General features: G+C 46.8%; 1 protein-coding gene across 1 annotated transcript in view; it reads right to left on the bottom strand.

Annotated features, from left to right (window-relative positions):
- Positions 1–6,497: 6,497 nt before the first annotated feature.
- Positions 6,498–12,187, bottom strand: part of BTBD9 (BTB domain containing 9) — a 73,184-nt gene continuing 67,494 nt past the window's right edge. The window contains exons 10-11 of the mRNA XM_069954922.1: positions 10,430–10,508; positions 6,498–8,709 (exon numbers count right to left, since the gene is read on the bottom strand). Of these exons, the coding sequence (XP_069811023.1) occupies positions 8,539–8,709; positions 10,430–10,508 (250 nt within the window). The 3' untranslated portion in view covers positions 6,498–8,538. The remainder of the gene's footprint in view (positions 8,710–10,429; positions 10,509–12,187) is intronic.

Here is a 12,187-nt window from a genome sequence, read left to right on the forward strand (position 1 = left end):
CCCTATATCATATGTGAGAGGTTGTCACAGCCCCACCCCCTGTATGACATCACTGATATAATGGGTCTAGCAGAGCTGGGTGGTCCTGTTACATACATTTATATAACACTTTTCCCTCTGCCGGAGTTGGTCGTGGTTTTACGCTCGTGTTAACAATTCTCTTATCCCAGAGGTGACGGCCCTCGAACCCTTGAATGTAAATGATGTTAAGAATAAGTAAATGTTTTCGTATATCGGAGTCTGCTCTTTTGTGCAGAGCGTAAAGTCCCCGGTCGCCTCGTCTCAGGGATTCCCTCCTTATTTTCCCTCTTATTATATGCGCCGCGGCTCTGTGGTCACTGACCCTCCGCATCAGGCGTCCTCAGGAATCGTACGCGGAGCCCCTGAACACTTCAGGCAAAAGCTGCGATGGGAATGGTGAGAGATCGCTCCATGGCCATGAGGTATTAAAGGGATTGTTCATCCCATATGTTTTTCTTTAAAATCAACTGGTGCCAGAAAGTGCCAGAGATTTGTCATTTACTTCTATTAAAAAAAAATCGTAATTTTTCCAGTACTTATCAGCTCCTGTATGTCCTGTAGGAAGTAGTATATTCTTTTCAGTTTTGAGAGCAGAAGAGGTTTTCTGTGGCAATTTGCTGTTGCTCTGGACCGTTCCTGACATTCCGGACAGAGGTGGCAGCAGAGAGCACTGTGTCAGACTGGAAAGAATACACCACTTCCTGCAGGACATACAGCAGCTGATAAGTACTGGAGGTTTTTCAATAGAGTCTGGCATTTTCTGGCACCAGTTGATTTGAAGGAAAACAATTTTTCTGGTGAACAACGCCTTTAATTCTTAAAGCAATTGGATGCTGTTTATTATACAGAGAAGAAAGAGGGAGGGTAACAGGATCATAGAATAGCAGACATGTCCTATCAGATCCTAGGAAAGCTGGGTGACAACTATTATGGCTACAAATACAGTTCACACGCAGACACAAACAACCATCTAGCGCTCACCATGGGGCACGTGGAAAAGCTGGGTTACAGTTATATATGTACCTTGGAAAGCCGGGTGACAGTCTGCCGGGCACAGTTATATATGTACCTTGGAAAGCTGGGTAACAGTCTGCTGGGCACAGTTATATATGTACCTTGGAAAGCTGGGTGACAGTCTGCCGGGCACAGTTATATATGTACCTTGGAAAGCTGGGTGACAGTCTGCTGGGCACAGTTATATATGTACCTTGGAAAGCTGGGTGACAGTCTGCCGGGAACAGTTATATATGTACCTTGGAAAGCCGGGTGACAGCCTGCCGGGCACAGTTATATATGTACCTTGGAAAGCCGGGTGTCAGCCTGCCGGGCACAGTTATATATGTACCTTGGAGAGCCGGGTGACAGCCTGCCGGGCACAGTTATATATGTACCTTGGAAAGCCGGGTGACAGTCTGCTGGGCACAGTTATATATATACCTTGGAAAGCCGGGTGACAGTCTGCCGGGCACAGTTATATATGTACCTTGGAAAGCCGGGTGACAGTCTGCCGGGCACAGTTATATATGTACCTTGGAAAGCTGGGTGACAGTCTGCCGGGCACAGTTATATATGTACCTTGGAAAGCCGGGTGACAGTCTGCCGGGCACAGTTATATATGTACCTTGGAAAGCCGGGTGACAGTCTGCCGGGCACAGTTATATATGTACCTTGGAAAGCCGGGTGAGAACTTCGATTTCTTGGTCATTTCCAATTATTGGAAAGCTGGGTACTAATTTCTGCTCCAAAGTTCTATCTGTATGGAAAAGCTGGGTAACATGTAATGGAGCTATGTATTGCAGCTTACAGAGAGGTCAGGCATCTGGGAAAGCTGGGTGGCAACTAATATGGCTACAATTATAGTTCACTAAGACGTACAAATCATCACGTACCCCTAGTTTTAAGGTGTCTGGGAAAGCTGGATGACTCACAAACCATTGCCTTAGGGTATCTGGGAAAGCTGGATAACAACCTGCATCTCTGAGCTGTTTCAGAGATTTCTTGGGTCAGATTTTTGGCAGCCATATTGGTTGCCACCTAGCTTTCCAGGCTCTCTCCTTGGAGGGAGGTCAGGGGGACGCCTGGCAGCATCTACCCTGTGAGCTTTCCCAGGATCCTGAACGGTAAATCACACAAGTTATGTAAAGTTTTGCTTTCGGTTGTCTGAGAAAGCTGTGTGACAACCCCCGCAGAAGCTGTAATGGCGGCCATATTGGTTGTCACCCAGCTTTTCCAGAATTATGTAGCACTCCTACATGCGGACGCCAGGATTTATATTCCGCATACGTTCCAGCCATCACGTTACGGTTTTTCTGTAATGAGATCAGCAGCGACGCTCATTTATTTGTAATTTTCAGCGTCACTTCATAAACACGTGATTACGGCCCAATTTATCCAGACGTTTGAAGTTTCCACCTTCGATTTTACTCAGTCTGGATTAAGGCGACTTTGATGTTGTGAGAGAAGGCAAGATGGCTGCTCCCCCGCCGTCACCTGTCAGCGGGGAGTATAGTGGGGTTGATGGGCCGCGGCGCTGATGTAGAGGGCCGATACATGATGACATCATCTCTACATATCTGATCTTCTCCCATAGCTCCTGACAACCTGCCTGTATATATGACATCACTCACATAATATGATGACACGATCAGACAGGAGACACAGAAACCTTATACTACAGAACAGCTATTCATCTATTACTGCTGACAACCAGCCCTGTATCATGTGTGAGAGGTAGTCACAGCCCCGCCCCCTGTATATCATGTGTATAGGGAGGTAGTCCCAGCCCCGCCCCCTGTACATCATGTGTATAGAGAGGTAGCCACAGCCCCTCCCCTGTATGTCATACGTATAGAGGTAGTCACAGCCCCGCCCCCTGTATGACATCACTGATATATAATATGATTAGATTGGAGATCCACATACCTTATACTACAGGAACAGCTACTTATCTGTTACTGCGGACAACCAGCCCATATATCATGTATGAGTGGTATTCACAACCCCGCCCCCCGTATGACATCAGTGATATAACAAGCACATTATATATATAAATTTACACTTTCTCCCTCGGCCAAGGATACGTGTGATATCCGAGGATGCGGAAACTGCATTTATATGAATAAATATTTATTGTGGCGGCGTGAAGTGCCATGTGGATTATGTTCCATTATGCAGATAGGACGGCGGTGATGTCACAGAGATGACTGCATAGTGCCAGGTGGGAATGAGCAGAGATCGCACTGATGGGGCGGATAGGAATAATTCATACGATTTCTGCCATTCCTCAGGTTCCTCGATGCCGCTTGGCGCCAAACAAGGCCACATTACAAGATATTATACATATCAATGATGTATGGTGCATGTATGATGATGGATTACTAAGATGTACAGCCAGTGTACGAGTCCTGTAAGATGATGGACGGCAAATGTACGAGGAAGATGATGAACAGCATACGTGTGAATGAATCCCACATGTATGGAGAAGCAAGGGACGGACATAATGGATTACACAGCTGATGCTGGCAAATAACTATGAGATAATATGAATGACATAGGACAATGCATGATGTGTAACAGATGTGAGAGTCTAGGAATCAGGATGCATGTATCATGTATGGCTTATACGTGACACCGTACAATGCCTAGAAGACCTAGAATGATGTATGACAGATGTATGCTAATGTTACATGCCATAGAATGTCAGATAGAAGACACTATAAATCCTACAGATGTATGAATGTACGGGACACTGTATCATGATGAGGAGAAGACACGGGACGATGTATGATAAGTGATACGGTATAAACCCCATTACTGGAAGGCAAGAAATAATGCATGACATATGTAGGATAATATATTCAGATGATCATGGATGATGCGTGTATATATCAATCATAAGATCATGTATGACACATGTATAATATATTAATAAGATCATGTAATATAATAATCATAAAATCATGTGACATGAATAACAATACAATCATGTATGAGACATATAGAATATATGAAATAATATATTATACACATACCATACATGATCTTATTTCATATATTCTATGTGTGTCATACACTCACTCAATAATGCAATACATGTGCCATACATTCTTATTATCCTAGATGTGTCAATCTTATTAGTTATCATACATGTGTCATACACAGTCTTATGATTAATATATTATCCTACGTGTGTCATACATTCTCCTAGTATATTATCATACATGTATCATACACAATCGTATTAATATATTATCATACATGTGGTATATGCAATCTTAATATATTATACACATACCATACATGATCTTAAGATTGTATATACCACATGTATGATTATATATTAATACGATTGAGTATGATACATGTATTATATTAGGATGTAGGATAATATAGTAATCATAAGATCATCTATGACACCTGTATGATAATAAGAATGTATGACACATGTATTGTAATGTATTAAGATAATGTATGACACATGTATGATAATATATTAATAAGCTAGTGTATGACACATGTATGATAATAAATGACCCACATTAGACACTATATAATGCCTGTTAGAAGACAAAGTAAGATGTATGGCGATCCAAGGAAAGAAAGGTTGATCAGGCTCTGACCTCCTGGCTGGTAGCGGCTGCACAGCCATCAATCCCTCCTACCGCTAAGATGTATGATGGATGTAGGAATCACATCAGACACTATATAACTGCTGGTAGAGACAGGCCGGGTAAGATGTATGAATCACATTTAACCTTGTACAATGGATATTAGAAGCCACAGGAAGATAGATGATCATGTATGACAGATATATGATAATGTATAAGTCATATCTGACACTGTATAATCCCTATTCAGAGGGATGATGTATGACAATTTAGGAATCACACTAGAGACTATAGAATGCCTATTAGATGACATAGGATGACCTATGATGGATGTATGATATATAAGACCCATGTTAGACACTATATACTACTTATAGAAGCCATAGGATGACCTGTGATGAATGTATGATATATAAGAACCATGTTAGACACTATATACTACTTATAGAAGCCATAGGATGACCTATCATGGATGTATGATATATAAGACCCATGTTAGACACTATATACTACTTATAGAAGCCATAGGATGACCTATCATGGATGTATGATATATAAGACCCATGTTAGACACTATATACTACTTATAGAAGCCATAGGATGACCTGTCATGGATGTACGATATATAACAACCATGTTAGACACTATATACTGCTTATAGAAGCCATAGGATGACCTGTGATGAATGTATGATATATAAGAACCATGTTAGACACTATATAATGCCTATTAGAAGCCATGTAATCATGTATAATGACTGTATGAACCACATTAGAAATTAATTATTAATACACATGGGATGGTGATAGATGTATGAATCATGTTAGACACTACACAATGCTTATAGAATATACAGGCTGATGTATGACAGATATAACAGTGCATAAATCATAGACACTATACAACATTTATAGAAGACACAGGATAGTGTATGACACATGTATGAATTACCGTACATCAGGCACTGTATAATCCCCATAGAGGACATGGGATGATGTATGGATGGATGTATGGATGGATGGGCACTGGACAATCACGTGGGGAGCACTTGCTTCTTTGGCCTCTGTTTGGGCCCTATTCCACCGTTTGCATAATCGTTAACGATTAACGATCTCAAACGACCGCTATTGCGAAAGACCTGAAAACGTTCACTCATTTCCATGAAACGATAATCGTTACTTATGATCGTAATTGCGATCATTTTTATTCGCTATTTATTCGCTATTGCGTTCGTATCTATTGCGAGCGACCGAACAATGTCTTATTCAATGCGAACAATTTGCGAACGTTTTGCGAACAAGCAACGATAAAAATAGGTCCAGGTCTTATAAAGCGATCAACGATTTCTCGTTCGGTCGTTAATCGTTAACTGCATTTCAACTGAACGATTATCGTTTAGATTCGAACGATTTAACGATAATCTGAACGATAATCGTCCGGTGGAATAGGGCCCTTAGCCTTGGTCCTCACTGGGCTATAATACACATAGACTTAGAGACCCCTGACTGTGCGCTGAAGGGGGGGGGGGGGGGGGGGGGGGGGTCCGCTCAGGTACCGTGATAGTCTGTCACTGTGATCCTAGCAAAACCTGAGATGAGGGGGTCTGATCATGTGACTATATTGGGTGTCCTCCCATAATACCACTCTGTGGCACCTCCAGGCTCATCTTGAGCTTACTGGTTTATGACTAGAATGGCAGCACTACCGTCACAGTAAGACACGGGGCAGTGTCATGGCTGCCATCAGTGTGTGTGTGTGTGGGGGGGGGGGGGGGGGGGGGATCGCCCATACATCTCCCCGGTCTCTCTGATGTTAGGGGTGATGCCCCCCAGACCATGCTCTTCTATTTCAGATTTTGACACAGAGACGCAACATAGAAAGTTTCTTTTATAAGGTAACACGATATAACAATATAACTTACATCATATACAACTGAGAGGTAACACAAAGCAAACAGCTTCTATATACAGTGAGAGCCGGGGCCCCCGGACCCCAGACTCAGCTCTGTCACTGATTATCATCATTAACCGTTTACATTCATTTGTTCCTAGGTCTCTCTGCAGCAGCTACAACTATGCTCATACAGAGCCTCCTGCTTCATGAACACAATGTCAGACCTATGCTGTTCCCCTGCACAGCAGCACTCTACTTTCCTGGAGGGAATAGTAACTCTGTTCATCCTGTTCCTCCTGGTTCATGAATGAAATCGTAATACACCCAGCTGCAGCATTCTGCTATTCTGGAGGGACATGTTGTATTGCTCAGTCTGAGCTTCCCGGTTTATGAACAGAATGGGAGACCGATTATTTTTCCTTGTTGAAAGAACCAGTAGATCTGTTCAGTCTGAGATTCCTGGCTCATGATTGAAATACAAAGCTTATTCTTGCAATGCAGGACTCTTCTACTATAAAGGGATGGGTAGTATGGCTCATCCTGAGGCACCTGGTTCATGAAGTATGACAGGTCTTGTCTACCTTCTTCCACACATCATTGCTTCCTCTATTTGTAAGGGATCTGTTGCAGTGCTCATCCAGATCCTCCTGGTTCATGGACAGGCTGCTCATACTGTTAATGCAGCCATTGCCGTTGTCAGGGGCCTGTGCACTGATGCATATGCTCATACACTTCCTCTATATCAATGGATGTTCCTGAACTCTAGCACAAGATTTCGGTCCCAGGGGGGTGGGTCTTGACTATAACCACGCCCCCTATCAGCTGGACACGCCCTAGAGGAGCACATGGAACATGGTTGTTACTACTACACCATTTACGTCAGAATCCTCCCCCAATAATGGGTGACAACCAATATGGCCACCAGTTCAGCTCCCAATAACATATCAGATGGACTCCGGAGCAGAGACAGGCATCTGGGAAAGCTGGGTGACTGCCCTTGTGCTGCTATAATAGTGCCTATAGCTGTCACCCAGTTTCCCCACATACAGGATTAGCAGGAATTTTTCTTCATAGCGTTCTGGAGCACAAGGTTAGTGTGTCGGTCGGCTCTGCTGTGCAGCAATATAAGGTTTAGTGCAAAAACAAACATCGGCCTCCTATACGTACACTGGGTCAGTCTATGCCATCCAAGCGGCAACCAACACTACAGGTGCACCCACTGGCCTCCAATATGTATCTCGGGTCTGCCTACACCCCTCTAATATAAGATGGCAGCTGACATTGGCCTCCTCTACATATTCCAAGTACTCTACATCCCCATTCTGGATCCAAGATGGCAGCTGACACTTAAGGTGCACCTACTGGTCTCCTGTATCCAAGGAGGCGGCGGGCAGACAGCCAACACTACGGGCGTACCCACTGCCCTCCTTCATGTATACCAGGTCAGCCTACACCCCCCAATTTGGATCCAAGATGGCGGTTATATGACAGGTGGCCTCCTATAGCGCGGTGGTCCTGGACTCCTGACAGTCTATACATATCAGCTGGCAGGTTTATCAGCTCTCCGGCTGCGGCTTGTATTCGGTGCATGGGGACAAGTTTGTGCTCCGTGGAGTCAGATGCTATTTATATCCGCTGCCGCCGGCTCTGTGGGTGTTCTGAGGCTTCTGTACACCACGTTGGCGGCTGGTAAAATTGTAGGAGGAGGGGGGAGGAGGTGATCGCAAGAGTCTCATCCGACTTCACAGGCCAGAAACTAATACATCTCTCAATTAGCGGCGGTCCGCGGGGGTGGCAGTGCCCACTCTCAACAGCAATCTGGTCAATTACCGGCTACCGGTTGGGCCGGGGTGCTGGGATAGGCGCTAATAAGAGTCCTGATGAAGATTGAACTGCAATTTTCTTCTCTCCCGGGATCTTTACGAATTCATTGGAGATGGCGGTGTCCTTGGGAGCGGAGTCAGGGTTACAATGAGATGACAAACATGACGCTGATAGATGTGCGGCCGCCGGGGTCTCAGTGCACATGGCCCCGGCTGCTCTGGTCCGTCCCTAAGTGTAGTGAGCTGGTGCCGGGGGTCCGCAGCGTTATGGAAACCGTCTGCTCCCCCGATGAACTCTCCTCCCCGCTCTCCTCCTTGTGGCTGATGGTCTGTGCCGGGCACTCAAAGTGAACGCAGTGGAAAACCTGCAACCAAAAGCAAAATCAGTCTGTATCCGCTCCTGGGTGACAAACAATAAGCACTACCCCAGAATGGACTGATATTGATACAGTGAAAATATATTATACCATTACTAAGCAGATCTGACTATCAGGGCTCTGGGAAGCTGGGTACGATCCCTTGTGGGGCTGTAGATATCCATATTAGCTGTGATGCGTCTGCGGCCCCACAGAAGCTCCTACCTCTGCTTCTCCTGGCAATCACAGCGAGAAGCTCTAGTCACATCATACTATAGATACATGTCTGGCCAGGCACAGAACAGAGGAGTCTGGAGGGAGGAGGGGGGCACAGGAGGAGTCTACAGGGAGGAGGGGGAGGACAGGAGGAGTCTAGAGGGAGGAGAGGGAGGAGAGGGAGGACAGGAGTCTAGAGGGAGAGGGGATCAGGAGTCTATAGGGAGGAAGGGGGGTCAGGAGGAGTCTAGAGGGAGGAGGGGGGTCAGAAGAGGTCTAGAGGGAGAAGGGGGGTCAGGAGGAGTCTAGAGGGAGATGAGGGGGCAGGAGGAGTCTAGAGGGAGGAGGGGGGACAGGAGGAGTCTAGTGGGAGGGGGGACAGGAGGAGTCTAGTGGGAGGGGGGACAGGAGGAGTCTAGTGGGAGGCGGGAGGACAGGAGGAGTCTAGAGGGAGGAGAGGGGGGCAGGAGTAGCCTAGAGAGGGGGGGGCAGGAGGAGTCTTATGGGAGGAGTGGGGCAGTGGAGTCTGGAGGAAAGGGGGCAATGGAGTCTGGAGGGGTAGAGAGGTGAGGCAACAGCTTACCCCACTTTTTCCACTGAAAACACGTGCATGCTCAGCTGAGCTTAGTGTCCATTTGTATGTGTCTAAACAGAATTTTCACTTAGGGGATAAAAATGTATCCTCTATCCACAGAATGGGAGCCAAGTGTCTGATGACATGGGGTCCGAACTCTGGGACCCCAGTGACTGCAAAAATGGGGTCTGACCTGCCCACTAAATAGTGTGGAGCGCCGACACACACTCCTATTGTTCTCTATGAGTACAATGATCTGCTACCTCTACAGCCCCAGAGAGAATGAATGAAGCGGTCGAGTACACGGCACCACATCCAATCATCCTTTCAGCAAGGAAAGTCGGGTTCCCTTTCTCACAATTGATTGGGGGGGGGGGGGGGGGATCAGCAGTTAGAACTCAGGAGATCAGACACTGGAATATAATGAATCAGGATCAGGACATTCACCATTTTCAACCTGTGACTGAAAAATCCTCCAAGATAAAAACAGAAAAACACAAATCTACACAAGATTCTTCTTTGTCCTTCTATAAAGCGATTACCGGCCCTTTAAGTGCGGAAGCCGTCTGGACCACCGGCTGTAATTATTTGCATCTCACATCTGGATATTACCATACAGATTGTAGTCATTATGGTGGCCAATCTCCAATAATAAAATAGATGGCTGGGTAAATGAGTCGCTATTTCTCCCATATTAGTGGAGTCGGGAGGCGGCGCAGGGCGCTCGGTCACCGCCGCGTCTATGTGTATTATCAGAGTGATACATTGTGATACAACTGATCAACGTGTAATCAATAGTGACAGCGGCTGAGGCCTCCGCAGGGTGCCACATGCTACGTCAGTGATTGCAGAACATTCTGCGGGAGGCGCTATACTGTGCTGTCACACTACGCCCTGAAAGTCACGTGGTCTGTATGATGCTGGTTTGGGGGGTCTTACCTCGTTTGCCGTGTTGTGGGTTCCTACGATCCTGATGAAACACGTCGGTTGTCGATCAAACGTGATTGTCTGCCACGACCTGTAAGATAAAGCAGCGGTTAGGGGGCTGATGTGGATGTCTGTGGTTTATACAGCTCACCACTAGGAATAAGGATTATACTCCAGTCACATCTAGAGCTGCACTCTTCAGGATCAGTGCTTGTACAATGTCTGTACCTGTGTCTATACCACCCACAATGCATTAGGGCTGGAGCCGATAGGAAGCTGTCAGCGCAGCTTTAGATGTGACTGGAGGATGAGATAAATGACCCAACATTATACATGTGGTGAATCCAGCTCATCCACTATGATGAGATCACCCCCCGATACACTGCTTATCTGCTGGGAGACAAAGGATGGGACCACCCCCCAATACACTGCTCATCTGCTGGGGGACAAAGGATGGGACCACCCCTGATAAACTGCTCATCTACTGGGGGACAAAGGATGGGACAAAGGATGGGACCACCCCCCGATACACTGCACATCTGCTGGGGGACAAAGGATGGGACTACCCCTGATACACTGCTCATCTACTGGGGGACAAAGGATGGGACCACCCCTAATACACTGCTCATCTACTGGGGGACAAAGGATGGGACCACCCCCCGATACACTGCTCATCTGCTGGGGGACAAAGGATGGGACCACCCCCGATACACTGATCATCTACTGGGGGACAAAGGATATGACCACCCCAGATACACTGCCCATCTGCTGGGGGACAAAGGATGGGACCACCCCCCGATACACTGCTCATCTGCTGGGGGACAAAGGATGGGACCACCTCTGATACACTGATCATCTACTGGGGGACAAAGGATGGGACCACCCCTGATACACTGCTCATCTACTGGGTGACAAAGGATGGGACCACCACTAATACACTGCTCATCTGCTGGGGGACAAAGGATGGGACCACCTCTGATACACTGATCATCTACTGGGGGACAAAGGATGGGACCACCCCCCTGATACACTGCTCATCTACTGGGGGACAAAGGATGGGACCACCCCTAATACACTGCTCATCTGCTGGGGGACAAAGGATGGGACCACCTCTGATACACTGATCATCTACTGGGGGACAAAGGATGGGACCACCCCCCTGATACACTGCTCATCTACTGGGGGACAAAGGATGGGACCACCCCTAATACACTGCTCATCTACTGGGGGACAAAGGATGGGACCACCCCCCTGATACACTGCTCATCTACTGGGGGACAAAGGATGGGACCACCCCTAATACACTGCTCATCTACTGGGGGACAAAGGATGGGACCACCCCCCTGATACACTGCTCATCTACTGGGGGACAAAGGATGGGACCACCCCTAATACACTGCTCATCTACTGGGGGACAAAGGATGGGACCACCCCCCTAATACACTGCTCATCTACTGGGGGACAAAGGATGAGACCACCCCCCCGATACACTGCTCATCTGCTGGGGGACAAAGGATATGACCACCCCCGATACACTGCTCATCTGCTGGGGGACAAAGGATGGGACCACCCCCGATACACTGCTCATCTACTGGGGGACAAAGGATGGGACCACCCCCGATACACTGTTCATCTACTAGGGGGACAAAGGATGGGACCACCCCCGATACACTGCTCATCTACTGGGGGACAAAGGATGGGACCACCCCTAATACACTGCTCATCTACTGGGGGACAAAGGATGGGACCAACCCCCGATACACTGCTCAT

This window comes from Dendropsophus ebraccatus, chromosome 15 (genome assembly GCF_027789765.1).
Source record: "Dendropsophus ebraccatus isolate aDenEbr1 chromosome 15, aDenEbr1.pat, whole genome shotgun sequence".
Taxonomy (NCBI): domain Eukaryota; kingdom Metazoa; phylum Chordata; class Amphibia; order Anura; family Hylidae; genus Dendropsophus; species Dendropsophus ebraccatus.